The sequence below is a fragment of the Culex quinquefasciatus genome, chromosome 3, assembly GCF_015732765.1.
Source record: "Culex quinquefasciatus strain JHB chromosome 3, VPISU_Cqui_1.0_pri_paternal, whole genome shotgun sequence".
NCBI classification, from domain to species: Eukaryota; Metazoa; Arthropoda; class Insecta; order Diptera; family Culicidae; genus Culex; species Culex quinquefasciatus.
In genome coordinates, this window is record NC_051863.1 from 152648824 (window position 1) to 152662564 (window position 13741).

At 37.4% G+C, this 13741-nt stretch overlaps 1 protein-coding gene across 1 annotated transcript; it reads left to right on the forward strand.

Moving 5' to 3' along the window:
- Positions 1-1237: 1237 nt before the first annotated feature.
- On the forward strand, positions 1238-10806 carry LOC6048914 (actin-related protein 3). Its single transcript, XM_001865720.2, is given in 7 exon segments — positions 1238-1541; positions 1638-1818; positions 1954-2086; positions 2089-2721; positions 2783-2865; positions 9686-9769; positions 9834-10806. Coding segments are annotated over 7 exon segments (1254 nt in total). The 5' UTR covers positions 1238-1497; the 3' UTR covers positions 9930-10806.
- The last annotated feature ends 2935 nt before the right edge of the window (positions 10807-13741 follow it).

Genomic DNA, 13741 nt, shown 5'->3' on the forward strand with positions numbered 1-13741 from the left:
TATGAAAATTAAAAAATCTGAATCTTTTGAAGGAATTTTTTGATCGATTTGGTGTCTTGAGCAAAGTTGTAGGTATGGATATGGACTACACTGAAAAAAATGATACAGGGTAAAAATGTTTTTGGTGATTTTTTACTAAACTTTTTGTCACTAAAACTTAATTTGCAAAAAAAACACTATTTTTAATTTTTTTTTTTTTGATATATTTTAGAGGACATCAAATGCCAACTTTTCAGAAATTTCCAGGTTGTGCAAAAAATCTTTTAGCGAGTTATGAATTTTTGAATCAATACTGATTTCAAAAAATCAAATATTGGTCGCAAAAATTTTTAAACTTCATTTTTCGATGTAAAATCAAATTTGCAATCAAAAAGTACTTTAGTGAAATTTTGATAAATTGCACCGTTTTCAAGTTAAATCTATTTTTAGGTAACTTTTTTGAAAATAGACGAAGTTTTTAATTTTTTAAAATTGGTGCACATGTTTGCCCACCTTTGAAAAAAATATTTTTGAAAAGCTGAGAAAATTCTCAGTATTTTGCATTTTGGAACTTTTTGATACGACCCTTAGTTGCTGAGATATTGCCATGCAAAGGTTTAAAAACAGGAAAATTGATGTTTTCTAAGTCCCACCCAAACAACACACCATTTTCTAATGCCGATATCTCAGCAACTAATGGTCCGATTTTCAAAGTTAAAACACCTACAGTCTGTGGTAGAACCCCACGAAGTTTTTCAACGACTCAAACCGAGACTCAAACAAAATCCAGCAATCAAAACAAAAAAAGCTAACACACTGATTCGAAACAGCCCATACATGCTTGAGATATATTTCGCGACAGAAAATCGTCGCGAGAGTTAAACTCGCTCCATTCGGTTTAGTGCCGCGGCGACAATAAAAATAAAATCGAGACCGATCACGATTGACACAAAACTATATAGCTCACAATCACTCAGTTTTCGACAAAACAAAACAAGCATCTGTTAGATTTGAGTGAATTTTACTTAGATCTGGGTTAAGTTTTCGTTAAATTCCTCAAATTCTCAATGAAAATAACACAAATTTTACAGATGCCTCCCTAACTCATTTCCGAGAAGGTTCAGTTTTAATGAAAACTGAGTAATTTTGAACGTGCGTGTATGATTTTAGCCGCCCTCAGAGCCCTGAACCGGCGGCTCACTTTACCAGCCGCCAACAAAAACTAAACGTCAAATCCGCGTTTGACAACCGATGTGTCAGCAGAGGAAAAAAAAAGCCAACAAAAAAAAAACTCATCTCTCCTGCATCGCCCCGTCAAACCTGGGAGTGGAGTGACAAATTTCTCGTCGTTTTTTCCGGATTTCGAGGTGTGGTTGCCGTTTATCGCTGCGAATTAAACCCGTACATCGGTTCCGCGACAACCCCGGGGGACGTATTTGTAGATTGTAGGTGCGGACACGTTCGGTAGTGGTAGCTTTCGATTGTTTTCTGAAACGGTAGCGGCAGCAGTAGGCGAAAATGTCCGGAAGATTGCCAGCCTGTGTCATCGACGTCGGAACGGGGTGAGTGCTTGAAGAAGGGGGCCATGCGACGACGATGTTTTTATCTCTGCGCGGGGGCAATTTTCTTATCACTATTTTGTCTTGCCTCTTTTTTAGCTACACAAAGTTGGGCTTTGCGGCCAACAAGGAGCCCCAGTTTATCATTCCGTCGGCGATCGCCATCAAGGAGACGGCCAAGGTGGGCGACCAGAGTGCCCGCCGGGTGACCAAGGGCGTCGAGGATCTGGACTTTTTCATCGGCGATGAGGCGTTTGACGCGACCGGGTACTCGGTTAAGGTGAGTCGGTTGATGAGTCATCTGGTGAGACTCTGCACTGCGCGCAAGTTGCGCTTATCTCGTTTTTCAAGATATTCAGCCGATGCAACGTCGACATAACATTTCAGTTAAGTTAAATTATCTTATTATCCGCAGTACCCCGTGCGCCACGGACTGGTCGAGGACTGGGACCTGATGGAGCGCTTCCTGGAGCAGTGCATCTTCAAATACTTGCGCGCCGAGCCGGAAGACCACCACTTCCTGCTGACGGAACCGCCACTGAACACGCCGAGAACCGCGAATACACCGCGGAGATCATGTTCGAGACGTTCAACGTGCCGGGGTTGTACATTGCGGTACAGGCCGTGCTGGCCCTGGCCGCCAGTTGGGCGTCCCGTCCGGTGGAGGAGCGTACCCTTACGGGAATCGTCGTCGACAGCGGGGACGGTGTGACGCACGTCATTCCGGTGGCCGAGGGCTACGTGATCGGATCCTGCATCAAGCACATCCCGATCGCCGGTCGTAACATTACGTCCTTCATCCAGAGCTTGCTGCGGGAGCGCGAGGTCGGCATTCCGCCCGAGCAGAGCCTCGAGACGGCCAAGGCCATCAAGGAGCGCTTCTGCTACATCTGTCCGGACATTGCGAAGGAGTTTGCCAAGTACGACGCCGAGCCGGCCAAATGGATGCGCCAGTACGAGGGCATGAACGCCATCACGAAGGCGCCGTTCGGCGTGGACGTCGGGTATGAACGGTTCCTGGGGCCGGAGATTTTCTTCCATCCGGAGTTTTCCAACCCGGACTTTACGACGCCGCTGTCGGAGATTGTTGACACGGTCATCCAGAATTGTCCGATTGATGTGCGGCGGCCGCTGTACAACAACATCGTGCTGAGCGGTGGCTCGACCATGTTCCGGGACTTTGGTGAGTGTCTGCTTTGGATGAAAGGAAAATAAATCATATTAATTTTGCGTTATATTCAAAGGTCGTCGCCTGCAGCGAGATATCAAGCGCAGCGTTGATGCCCGCTTGAGAATCAGCGAGAATTTGAGCGAAGGACGAATTAAGGTAACAGCTTAAATTTTATTGCCGGGAGCAAATCAAACTTATGAACACGGGGTTTTAAAATTATTTTCAAAAAAATTTTAGTAAGCATAGAATTTCTCAATTCTAATTTGGCTAATTTGGCGTCCCTAAACAAAATTTTGACTCGAGAAAAAAAAATCATAATTTATTATTTAAAGTTTCAAGCTTTGTATATCCAAGTATGCAAAAGAAATAAGTTCCCAAAAAAAGTGTGTAAAATAGTAGGCTCTTAAAAACTAATTACAACTAATTATTTTAATTTCAGAAACTCTAAAATTTTGGGATTCAAAATAAAAAAAAACTTTTTAAATTTACAAATCTCTTAATTCTCGAATTCTAAATTCCTAAATTTCTGAATAAAAAAATTACTAACTTCAAAAATACCTAGATTCTAAAATTTTTACATTCTTCAATTTTTAAATTCTTAAATCCTTAAATTCTGAATTTTGAAATTCTTAATTTTAAAAATTTCTAAATCTTAAATTTTTAAATTCTGAAATTGGGTCATTCCATCTTGGGACCATCCATAAACCACGTGGACACTTTTTGGGAATCTGCAACCCCCTTCGTGGACAATTGTCCATATATAAAAATCTTTGTATGGATCGTGGACAATCGCCATACCCCCCCCCCCCCTAAAGTCGACGGTAACATTTCAAAAGGCATCATGTACATTTTGACACTTTCTGGGTTATTGTATATTCTAAAAGTACTTCTAATAAGCTACCTCTCCACCAAAAATGAGCAAAAGTTACTTCAGTAAAGTCTGTTAAATCATGATTTTAAATAAAGTAACATAAACAAAATCTCTGCCATCAGCAGTCCCTGTTTATATAGCCCTGTCAACCTGTCAAACAAAAGGCTACATAAACCTCGTGACGAAAAAAGGCAACATGAAAAGCGCCATGTACATTCGGCGAAGAAAACGAATCATAACAAAGCGCCTCTCAGTGACAGCAGGGTGATATCGACGTTGGTGATTTCAAAAGAAGTTATGTTTGTTTTTCTCAAATAAAATTACGGAACTAATGTTTTATTGAATATGGATGATCAAGTAACAACAAAAGCAACGTTTTTCATCGTTTATTATCATTAGAACATCTTATTTTGCTTTTATATAAAAATGGTAATTGAAAATGGATGCTCAACATTCAAATGCGTTTTTCTCAAAACGCATGGTTTGTACATGATGCTTTTTGAAATGTTGGCATCGAAGTGTCCACGTGGTTTATGGATGGTCCCCTTGACTGTGCACGAAAAAGTGCAAATTTGAAAATTACCCTCTCCGATCCTGCTGAAATTTGACAGGGCTGTTGATACTATCAAAATATGCAAGAATCCCGAATTTCATCCAAATCGGACCACCCCCTCCATTTTTGTACCTTCCCAAAAAATCTACTTTTTGGCGATTTTGGAGCGAACCTCCCTGTTTCAAACGGCGATAGCTCAGGAACCACAAATCTTAAAAGGTCGGTCTTAGACTCAATTTTGAAGGAAATTGGACGTAGAATCCATTTCTGTGATCAAAATCTTGATTAATTTATGTTGTCTACCTGTATTACGATATTGAAAAAATCAAACGGCCGTATCTCAAAACACCCCAACTTATTTTTTTTATTTGACCTCACCATCATATTCCCCGGAAATTAATATGTTTCGTTCCAGAGATATCGAATTTTCAAGTTTTGTGTTTTTGAGATTACCTACATCAGCTTCATCCGCCGCATCTGCTAGAAGCACACAGGCGGGATGATCAATAGCTGCTACCTGGTGTTCTGGGAGACTATTAATTTAATTTTTATTTTTATAATTTTACGCAAATATTTATTCAAATAGCTAATGCCTTGATCAATCTATTTTTGTGTAAGGAATCTTTATTAGGTTATTTTGAATGCACCGTTTTTTACGTGTTGCTAATCGTTTTAGAGTACCTCCGAGGCCATGACTAGGCCCTTTGTCATGGGTGGTAGCAAAATGAAATATCATATCAATAAATGACCAGGTAGCAGTTATTGATCATCCCGCCTGTGTGCTTCTAGCAGATGCGGCGGATGAAGCTGATGTAGGTAATCTCAAAAACACAAAACTTGAAAATTCGATATCTCTGGAACGAAACATATTAATTTCTGTCGATAAGTGATTCTTATGTAAAATTGTCCGGGGAATACGATGGTGAGGTCAAATAAAAAAAATAAATAGGGCTGTTTTGAGATACGGCCGTTTAAAGTTTTCAATTGCGCAATATACAGGTAGAAATAATAAATTAATCACCAATTTGATCACGGAAATGGATTCTACGTCAAATTTCCTTAAAAATTGAGTCTAAGATCGACCTTTTAAGATTTGTGGTTCCTGAGCTATCGCCGTTTGAAACAGGGAGGTTCGCACCAAAATCGCCAAAAAGTAGATTTTTTGGGAAGGTACAAAAATGGAGGGGGTGGTCCGTTTTGGATGAAATTCAGGATCCTTGCATGTTTTGATAGTACCAACAGCCCTGCCAAATTTGAGCAGGATCGGAGAGGGCAATTTTCAAATGCTGTTCCGCTTCAGATGGAATGACCCAATTGTTGAATGCTTAAATGATTTCTTATTTTTCTCAATTCTTAAATCTTAAAATTTGAATTTTTTTAATTTAGAAATTCTGAAATGCTTAAATTATAAAATTAAGGAATTCTCAAATTATTAAAAATTTTAAATTCTGAAATTTTTAAATTCTTCAATTTCTTAATTCTTAAATTCTTAAATGAATTCTTATTTTTCTCAATTCTTAAAACCTAAAATTGAAAAATTTTGAATTTAGAAATTCTGAAATGCTTAAATTATAAAATTAAGAAATTCTAAAATTATTAAAATTCTAAAATTTCAAAATTCTTAAATTCTGAAATTTTTAAATTCTCAAATTCTGAAATTTTTAAATTCTTCAATTCTTAAATCCTTAAATTCTGAATTTCTAAAATTCTTAATTTTAAAAAATTTTAATATTAAATTTTTAAATTCTGAATTTCTTAAATCCTTAAATTCTAAAATTCTTAATTTTTAAAATTTCTAAATCTTAAATTTTTAAATTCTTAAATGCTTAAATGATTTCTCATTTTTCTCAATTCTTCAATCTTAAAATTCAAATTTTTTTATTTAGAAATTTTGAAATGCTTAAATTCTCAAATTCTTTTTCTCTTGAAATCTTAAATTCCGAATAATTGAAATCATGAATTCATCAATTTTTAATTTCGTAAATTATAAAATTTTGAAATTATTAAAAATTAGAAAACAGAAATTTTGTGGAGTTTCCAAGTTTAAATTTTCTTACTCTGAAATTTTTTATTATTTTGAAAAAAAGAAGAAAACGAAAAGAAAACATTGGAATTTTAAAATTTTAGTTTTTTGATTATTTAAATTTTTCAATTTTGGCTTTTTAGAATTTTAGAATTTTGATGGTTTTGAATATTGTTATTTTAATTTTTTTTCCTGTATTTGTGTTCTAAAATTTTAAAATTTCTGATTGTTATATTTTGTAATTTCTCAATTTCAACTTAATTTTAGAATTTCTAAATTTTAGTTTTTGCTTTTTTCTGCTAGACCAGCCATTCTCAACCTTCTTCTACGCTGGTACCCCTGCCATGTAAATCAAGTAGGCCCGGTACCCCCGTTGAGAATCGCTGTGCTAGACAATTGCATGATAATTGTTAGGCTTTTTCCTCAGGATTACTTCAAAAATAAAAACACGGGAAATGTTGCACGGAAAAAGAACGAACAAAAATCAATTCAATTCAATTCAATTCGGTTTTATTGGTGAATAATCAAGATACAATGAGTTATTTTGAAGTGCATAACAGAGTTTTGGAGTTCCTTACAGCTGTGTGTTGCATCATAATCCATTTAGGAACAATTATTTCTTTAACTAAGGCACTAGCAAGAGTAAGAAAAAACTATAAAAAAAAACTTACAGAAATTGCAAAGGAAAGGGGATAGAGGAAGAGAAATCTTATATCTAGATCACAGAATATTTATCCTTTGTAGCTGGGTGCTGAATAGTGGTTCGCAAAACGGCCTCAATTTTGAACTGTCAAAGTGGAACCAATTTACTGTTCGCCAAAAGTAGAGAGTATTGTTATCGATCATTAAAAATAGTTTTTTTTTTGCAAGAATAAAAAATGTGTGGCTTTTGGGACCAGAAATTGAAGTAAAGAAATCTTAAGAAAGTTGACGACGAGATCGTCATTTTTTATAATTATGAATGGAAGTTTTATTATGGAGTCAGTGCAGTTGTATTTATACAGAAGCTGTCTTTATTGTTTGATTCCGATTGAAAACCTAATGGTTTAGTGAAAATCTTCTCTGTTTGCTGGATCAGTTTCGCTAGAATCAGCGATGTTTTTTCGCTGGACCAGGAAGATTCCAAAATCAGCCAGGAAATGTATCTGCGACATCACAGAATTACACTCTCGTCGCAGTTCTTTGTCATTTACCAGTAAGTCGTTTACCAGTAAGAAAAAAGTCATGCTTGTGCTTGAACAGCCTCCTACTTTGTAGATGTAAACAAAGTGGGATCATTCGAAAATCACGTTACGCATTCTCTCTATTCATCACCCAGCTTTGTAGATGTGTTTGATCATCAGTTCCCGAAGGGCCAGGAATTGTTCTGCCTTGTTCCGGCAGCTCCGAAACCGCGTCATCATATTCGAGAGCAAAGAACTCCGGCAGGGTGAAGAGATCTTCCCCGGTGACTTCTTGCTGGGCCGTACTGCCGCTACCGGCAGCGACCACGCTGGCGAACGAACGCCCCCAACCAGGAGGGAACGCTGAGTTTTCCGCTGGAACCGTACGCTGTCCAGCTGCAGGAACGGCTGTGCTCGTACTTCGCTGTGGAGGGTGGGACGCTTTCTTCTTCCTCTTTTCCTGCTCCTCGAGGTAGGCCTTGCGCGCGACGCATCCGCGGTAATTGCCGGTATGGTTGCCGTCACAGTTCGCGCACTTTACGCGCGGCTTGGTTTGTTCTGCCTTATCCCCCAAGTCCGCCTTTCGTGGCAGTGCGCACTAGAGAGCCTATATGGAGAGGCGAAATGTCACTATCAGGGTTCCAATCGAACTGTCAAATCGGGGTTCCAATCGAGCATCAAGATCATGCAAGAACAAGGTCGGAATCAATATTAAATAATGTTGGCCAAAAAACTATATTTATAACAATCAAAAGCATTGTAAAACTGTTAATTTTTATAATTTGGTAGTTTTTGTTATGTTTGCGCTTGTTCGGTATAAGAAAAGTGCCAGCACCAAAGAAAAACTACAAGTTTTTCAACCTTAAATTTGAATTACTTTGGGAGTTTGCAGTTGGGAGGTTGCAGTTCCGCAAGCCGTGGCCGAATTTCTGGCAACGGTGGCATTGCGCTACGTCCGTCGGGTGCTTGGTGTAAAACCGCCAGTTTACCCAAAAACCGTCCAACGTTTTAGTCCGCCGCAGGTCTTGGATCTTGACGGTGCCGCGGTCGAAGTACAACAGGTACAGTGTGTGTACCTGTTACCATTGTCTTGCGCGAAAGCACTTTAATCTCCCGCGGTTTTATTCCGGCGTCCGAAAGGTGACCCTTCAGGTCGGAGATCGGACGGTCTTGATAACCCTGCAAGACGACCTTAACAGTGGGCTTCTCGGGGTTGAATGTGTAGAAGTTGAAGTTGCTACGCTTCAATTCTTCAAACACCAGGTCGAAATTCTTTTTGGTCAGTGATATCCGAGGCCTTCCAGCAAGCAACTCGTCAACATCGTCCGCCAACGTGTCCAAAACAAAAATTGGAGGTGGTCTACGTTCCGCTGGAGAGTTGTTCTTTTTTGACGTCGGCACTTTTTTCCGTGCACGACCATCATCGTCGTCGTCGTCGTCGGTAGTGCTGCTACCGTCAGAGTTGTTATTTTCTTCGTCGTCGCTCAGCATCTGGAACTCGTTCCTGATGGGGATGTTGGCGGATGTTGTGGCACCGGAAGTACCGGAACGGGTTCGCACTGGTGATCTTGGGACATATCCGGGATGTAGTAACTTTTTGTCGATGCCTTCAGCGCTGACGCTCCCCTGCGCGATGGCGGCCGACACGGCGTTGGTTTGTTTACCTTTTGCACACGGCCGGTAGACGAGCTTCGCGGGTTTTCGAGGCCGCACTCGAACTGCCACGGCCACGGCCGGCCTTTGGCATGCTGGAGAAGCAAACTCGCGGGTAACCACAATCAATTACGGCGAAAAAAATCGAAAAAAACGATGGAGCACTGAGCACTAGCTGCATGCTCTCGTGGGTACACGGAGGGAGCTGAACAAAAATCAAAGATTCAAAATAATTAAAATTTAATATTTTGTTATAACTTAACAAAAAACCAGCGCTTAAATGTTTTTTGAAATGGTAGACTGCTTTCTCTTAAAGGTTGAAATAAACAGAATTCAAAAATATTCAATAGAAATGCCTGAATAAAAAAACTTTCTTTAACATTTATAAACTTAAAAAAAAATAAATCAAAAAAACCTAAAAAAACCTAATTCTTTTTTTTCTTTTTGAGTGTTTTTGAAACCGCCTTGATTTCAAAAAATTATTTAAACAAGAAAAATTAGAAAAAGAAAAAAAAATAAAAGAAATGAAAAAAGCAAGTATAAAAAGAGGAACTCTAAACAATCAAAATCTTGGGAAAAACGGAGTTTTGATAGGGTGGCAAATTTAAACTCGGTATTCATATTTAAAACGGGATCAAACTCGATTTGCATCCCAGCCGTGGAGACTGCCTTAGAACATTTTGAAATTATAATCATCATTTTTTGTCCTTCAGCCCAAACCGATCGACGTGTCGGTGATTTCGCATCACATGCAGAGATACGCCGTCTGGTTCGGCGGTAGCATGTTGGCCTCAACGGTGAGTGTTCTGTCCTTCCCTAGAAGGAATTTGATCTAATCTAATGACACCTTCATCATTACAGCCCGAGTTCTACCAGGTGTGCCACACGAAAGCCGCCTACGAGGAGTACGGTCCGGGCATTTGCCGTCACAACCCCGTGTTCGGAACCATGACGTAGTTTTATCGCCCCTTCTTCTTCTTCTTCGTTGTACTCTGCTTCTAGAATTGTCTAGGGAAAAAAAACCAGCAAAGGAAACATTTTTAGGAAACAAACAAAAAACACAAACGTTAAGAGGGTGCTTCTGGCGACCGCCGATCGTGGACACCGAAAAAAAAACACAAACATCATTCCCTTCAAGCAATTTAAAACTTCTTTCCCCACTTCTACTACTTGCATGTAAAGTAACGGCAAATTCTAGCGACATTATGATATCTGCATTTGTTAGCTTGCGATTGTAATTTTGAGTTAAGTAATAAACGTTAACAATTGTTTATTTTTAAAACCTTCAATAGTTAATTACAGCAATCTTTCACCAAACACAAACTCTATCTCTCTCTCTCACATCGAAACACAGAGTAGTAAGAAAACAGTTGCAGACGAGCAAAACCCAATAGTGATGGACACAAAACAATGCCAAAAGTGTAGCAGCAGAAGAGTGTTGCATTTAAAATAAAATCAGCAACTGAGAAAAAAAATCGTTTAAGGTTAAGCGAACACAGACCCGTTTGTAACACAAAAAGTATTCCTCTCTACGAGTAAAATAAATCGCGCGCGCGTTCAAAAACCCCTCCCAAGGTTTCCCCCCTCTATTTTATTCAACTAACATTATATTTTAGGTAGTTTCGAGGTTTAGTTGGATGACGAAAGCAAATTTTAAAGGAAACTTTATCCAACACGCAAAACAGAACAAAACTAGAAAGGTTGCGCTGGCTTCCTCTAGCCAGCAACAGCAGACACTTGATTGAACAATCGCAATTTCGATTCAAACTATGGGATATAAATCAAATATGTAAACGTAATCTAGGTAATAAAGTTAAATTTAAAACCATGAAAACCGACTGTCTTTTTTTGGGGGCGAAAAGGGATGTGATATTGGTCACTTGAGAGAAAAAAAAGGCACCCCTGCGAGCTTTTACAATCAAGTAAGAATCGATAAATTTATTTACCTTCTGAAGTGTCTCAAATCATTTGGATTACAAGCCTTGTTTTGCTACCATTCTCATTTATTTTATTATGTTTTTATTTTTTCTCTCTGTTTTATATCAGTAAATACACGTTTGGTGATATTGGAACAAATTGATTTTTTGATAAATATATGTAGATCTCAATAAAATGCTGTATTTGCATAATCATTTTTATTTTTTGCTGATAAGATCAGTTGTTTGATTTAATTTTAATGATTTTCTTGCTTTTTTTTTGCATCGTAGCGTAAAATATATGAAATTTGTATTTTATTTTATAGTCAATTGAGTTCCATAAATATGTGAATGTGTGTAGTTGTGTTTGTGAGTGTGTTTTATTTGCAACATTTTAAAATATTTGCCTCATCTTAAATGGCATTGTGATATTAATTTGATTTGATTGATACGTAAACTTTTTTTTTCTTTTATTGGAAAACGAATGTGATTACTGGGGACACACCAAAATGCTTCATTACAAAATTGATATTTTCGTGTGTTTTCTCCTCTCATGTAACGTTACTTCTTTTATAAAATAGTCTACCGAGAATTTGAGTTTTACTCACAACAGTTTAATCGTGAATAAAAAATTAAACGGCCAGTTCGAATGGTCGGAAAAAAATAAAGATAATTTAAATTCGGTAAACTCACCAAAGGAATTTTTTAGCTAAACAAAAGTATGAACAAACAAAACAAGTTAAGCAGGTATTATACTATGACAAACAAACAAACTCGCAATTTTTGAGTTTTCTAAACCCGCAAACAAAGCTAAATGTATGCAGGCAGACGTTTCTGCAAAAAAAAAAAACAAAGCAAGCTGTCAAAAGTGCGAGTTTGTTTGTTTGTTTGACGTAGTCTAATACCGCCTTTAAAAATGAATAGAAAAAGTACTCAGAAGAAGTATTTTGTGTGGTGAAATCAATTTTACAAAGTTGCAAATTAGGAATGGCCCCCGAAAAGTTTTAGACAAAAGACGTAGGGACCACCCATAAATCACGTGGACACTTTGGTGAAAGATGAACACTTTGTTCGACCGCAATTTAAAATGGATTTTTTAATTAAGCAGTTCTCTAAGATTTCGATCATTCGATTTTTTTGTATTTTTTAATCCGACTGGAACTTTTTTGGTGCCTTCGGAATGCCCAAAGAAGGCATTTTGCATCATTGGTTTGTCCATATAATTTTCCATACAAATTTGGCAGCTGTCCATACAAAAATGATGCATGAAAATTCAAAAATCTGTATCTTTCGAAGGAATTTTTTGATCGATTTGGTGTCTTCGGCAAAGTTGTAGGATACGGACTACACTGGAAAAAAATGATACACGGTAATTTTTTTTGTGATTTTTTATTTAACTTTTTGTCACTAAAACTTGAGTTGCCAAAAAACACTATTTTTATTTTTTTATTTATTATTTGATATGTTTTAGAGGACATTAAATGCCAACTTTTCAGAAATTTCCAGGTTGTGCAAAAAATCTTTGACCGAGTTATGAATTTTCGAATCAATTCTGATTTTTTCAAAAAATCGAAATATTGGCCGCAAAAATTTTTCAATCTCATTTTTCGATGTAAAATCAAATTTGCAATCAAAAAGTACTTTAGTGAAATTTTGATAAAGTGCACCGTTTTCAAATTATAGCAATTTTTAGGTGACTTTTATTTTTGAAAAGCTGAGAAAATTCTCTATGTTTTGCTTTTTTGAACTTTGTTGATATTTCCATGCGAAGGTTTAAAAACATGTTGGGTCCCGATACTTAGGTTTTCAAATAAAAAATATTAAAAGTAACAAGTAATCGCACGACATTAAATCAGCATTATATTGGCATTTAAAACCAGCAAATAATGCTTCAAAACATTAAATCAGAATTGCATTGCTAATTTGATTTTTTTGCTCTTGTGGATTTTTGACAGTTGAAAATATTTCATGAAAATTGGGTCCTAAAATGAAGCTTAAATTTCTGATGTTATTGTTCTTTTTCTGAGTTCAATGCCACTTGCCGATTCCCCCTTGTAAACGTCAAGCGACACTGCCGACAGCGCCACCACTGCTCGAAACGGAGATCTTCAGTCGAAATGCGCACTGTGCACTTTGATGGAACTGCCCTGTGCATTCTGGAGGGTGCGTTTTGTTTGACAGTGACAGATGGAAAAAGGCTTGTTGACGTTCAGTTGGCAATCAAAAATGTGAAATGGTGCTTGGAAGCCGGATGAAAAGACGAGACTAGTGAAGGTGGTAGAACGTTAGGATTAGGCGCAAATTGCGGTTTTGGAGTGCGGAGTCTTTGCTGGAACACCACGACCACTTTTCTTCACTCCGAACGGCAAAATAGTCATTTCCTCTTCCGATTCTTTACTTGGTTTGACAGCGACAGCGAAATGTCAACATGACAAAACAGATGTCTTGGAGAAGTGAAAACGGGTGTCAACTTATTTGGCATAATCTTGAAATTTAGAAAAAAAAAATGCTGATGCGAAATAAAAATAATTTAATCTTATTTAAAAGAAAATATCCTAGTTAAGGGATGCACTTATCTTGAATTTTCATAATTGTTTTGATTTGTTTTCCATCACGCAGAAAAATATTTTGTAGAATCAGCCTGTACGAGGTTTGATTCAACAAAAATTTTGTTGAATAATCAACGCCGATTTTGCGTTGAAACAAACCTTGATTTTCTTAATTCCACAAAAATCTTTTGTTGTTTTGAAAAAGTTGCTTTGACGTTTAGCGTTGATTCAACAAAAATCTTGATTTTCAAATCAACAAAACGTTTTGTTGATTCAAATATGCCTTATTTTTCTGCGTGATGTT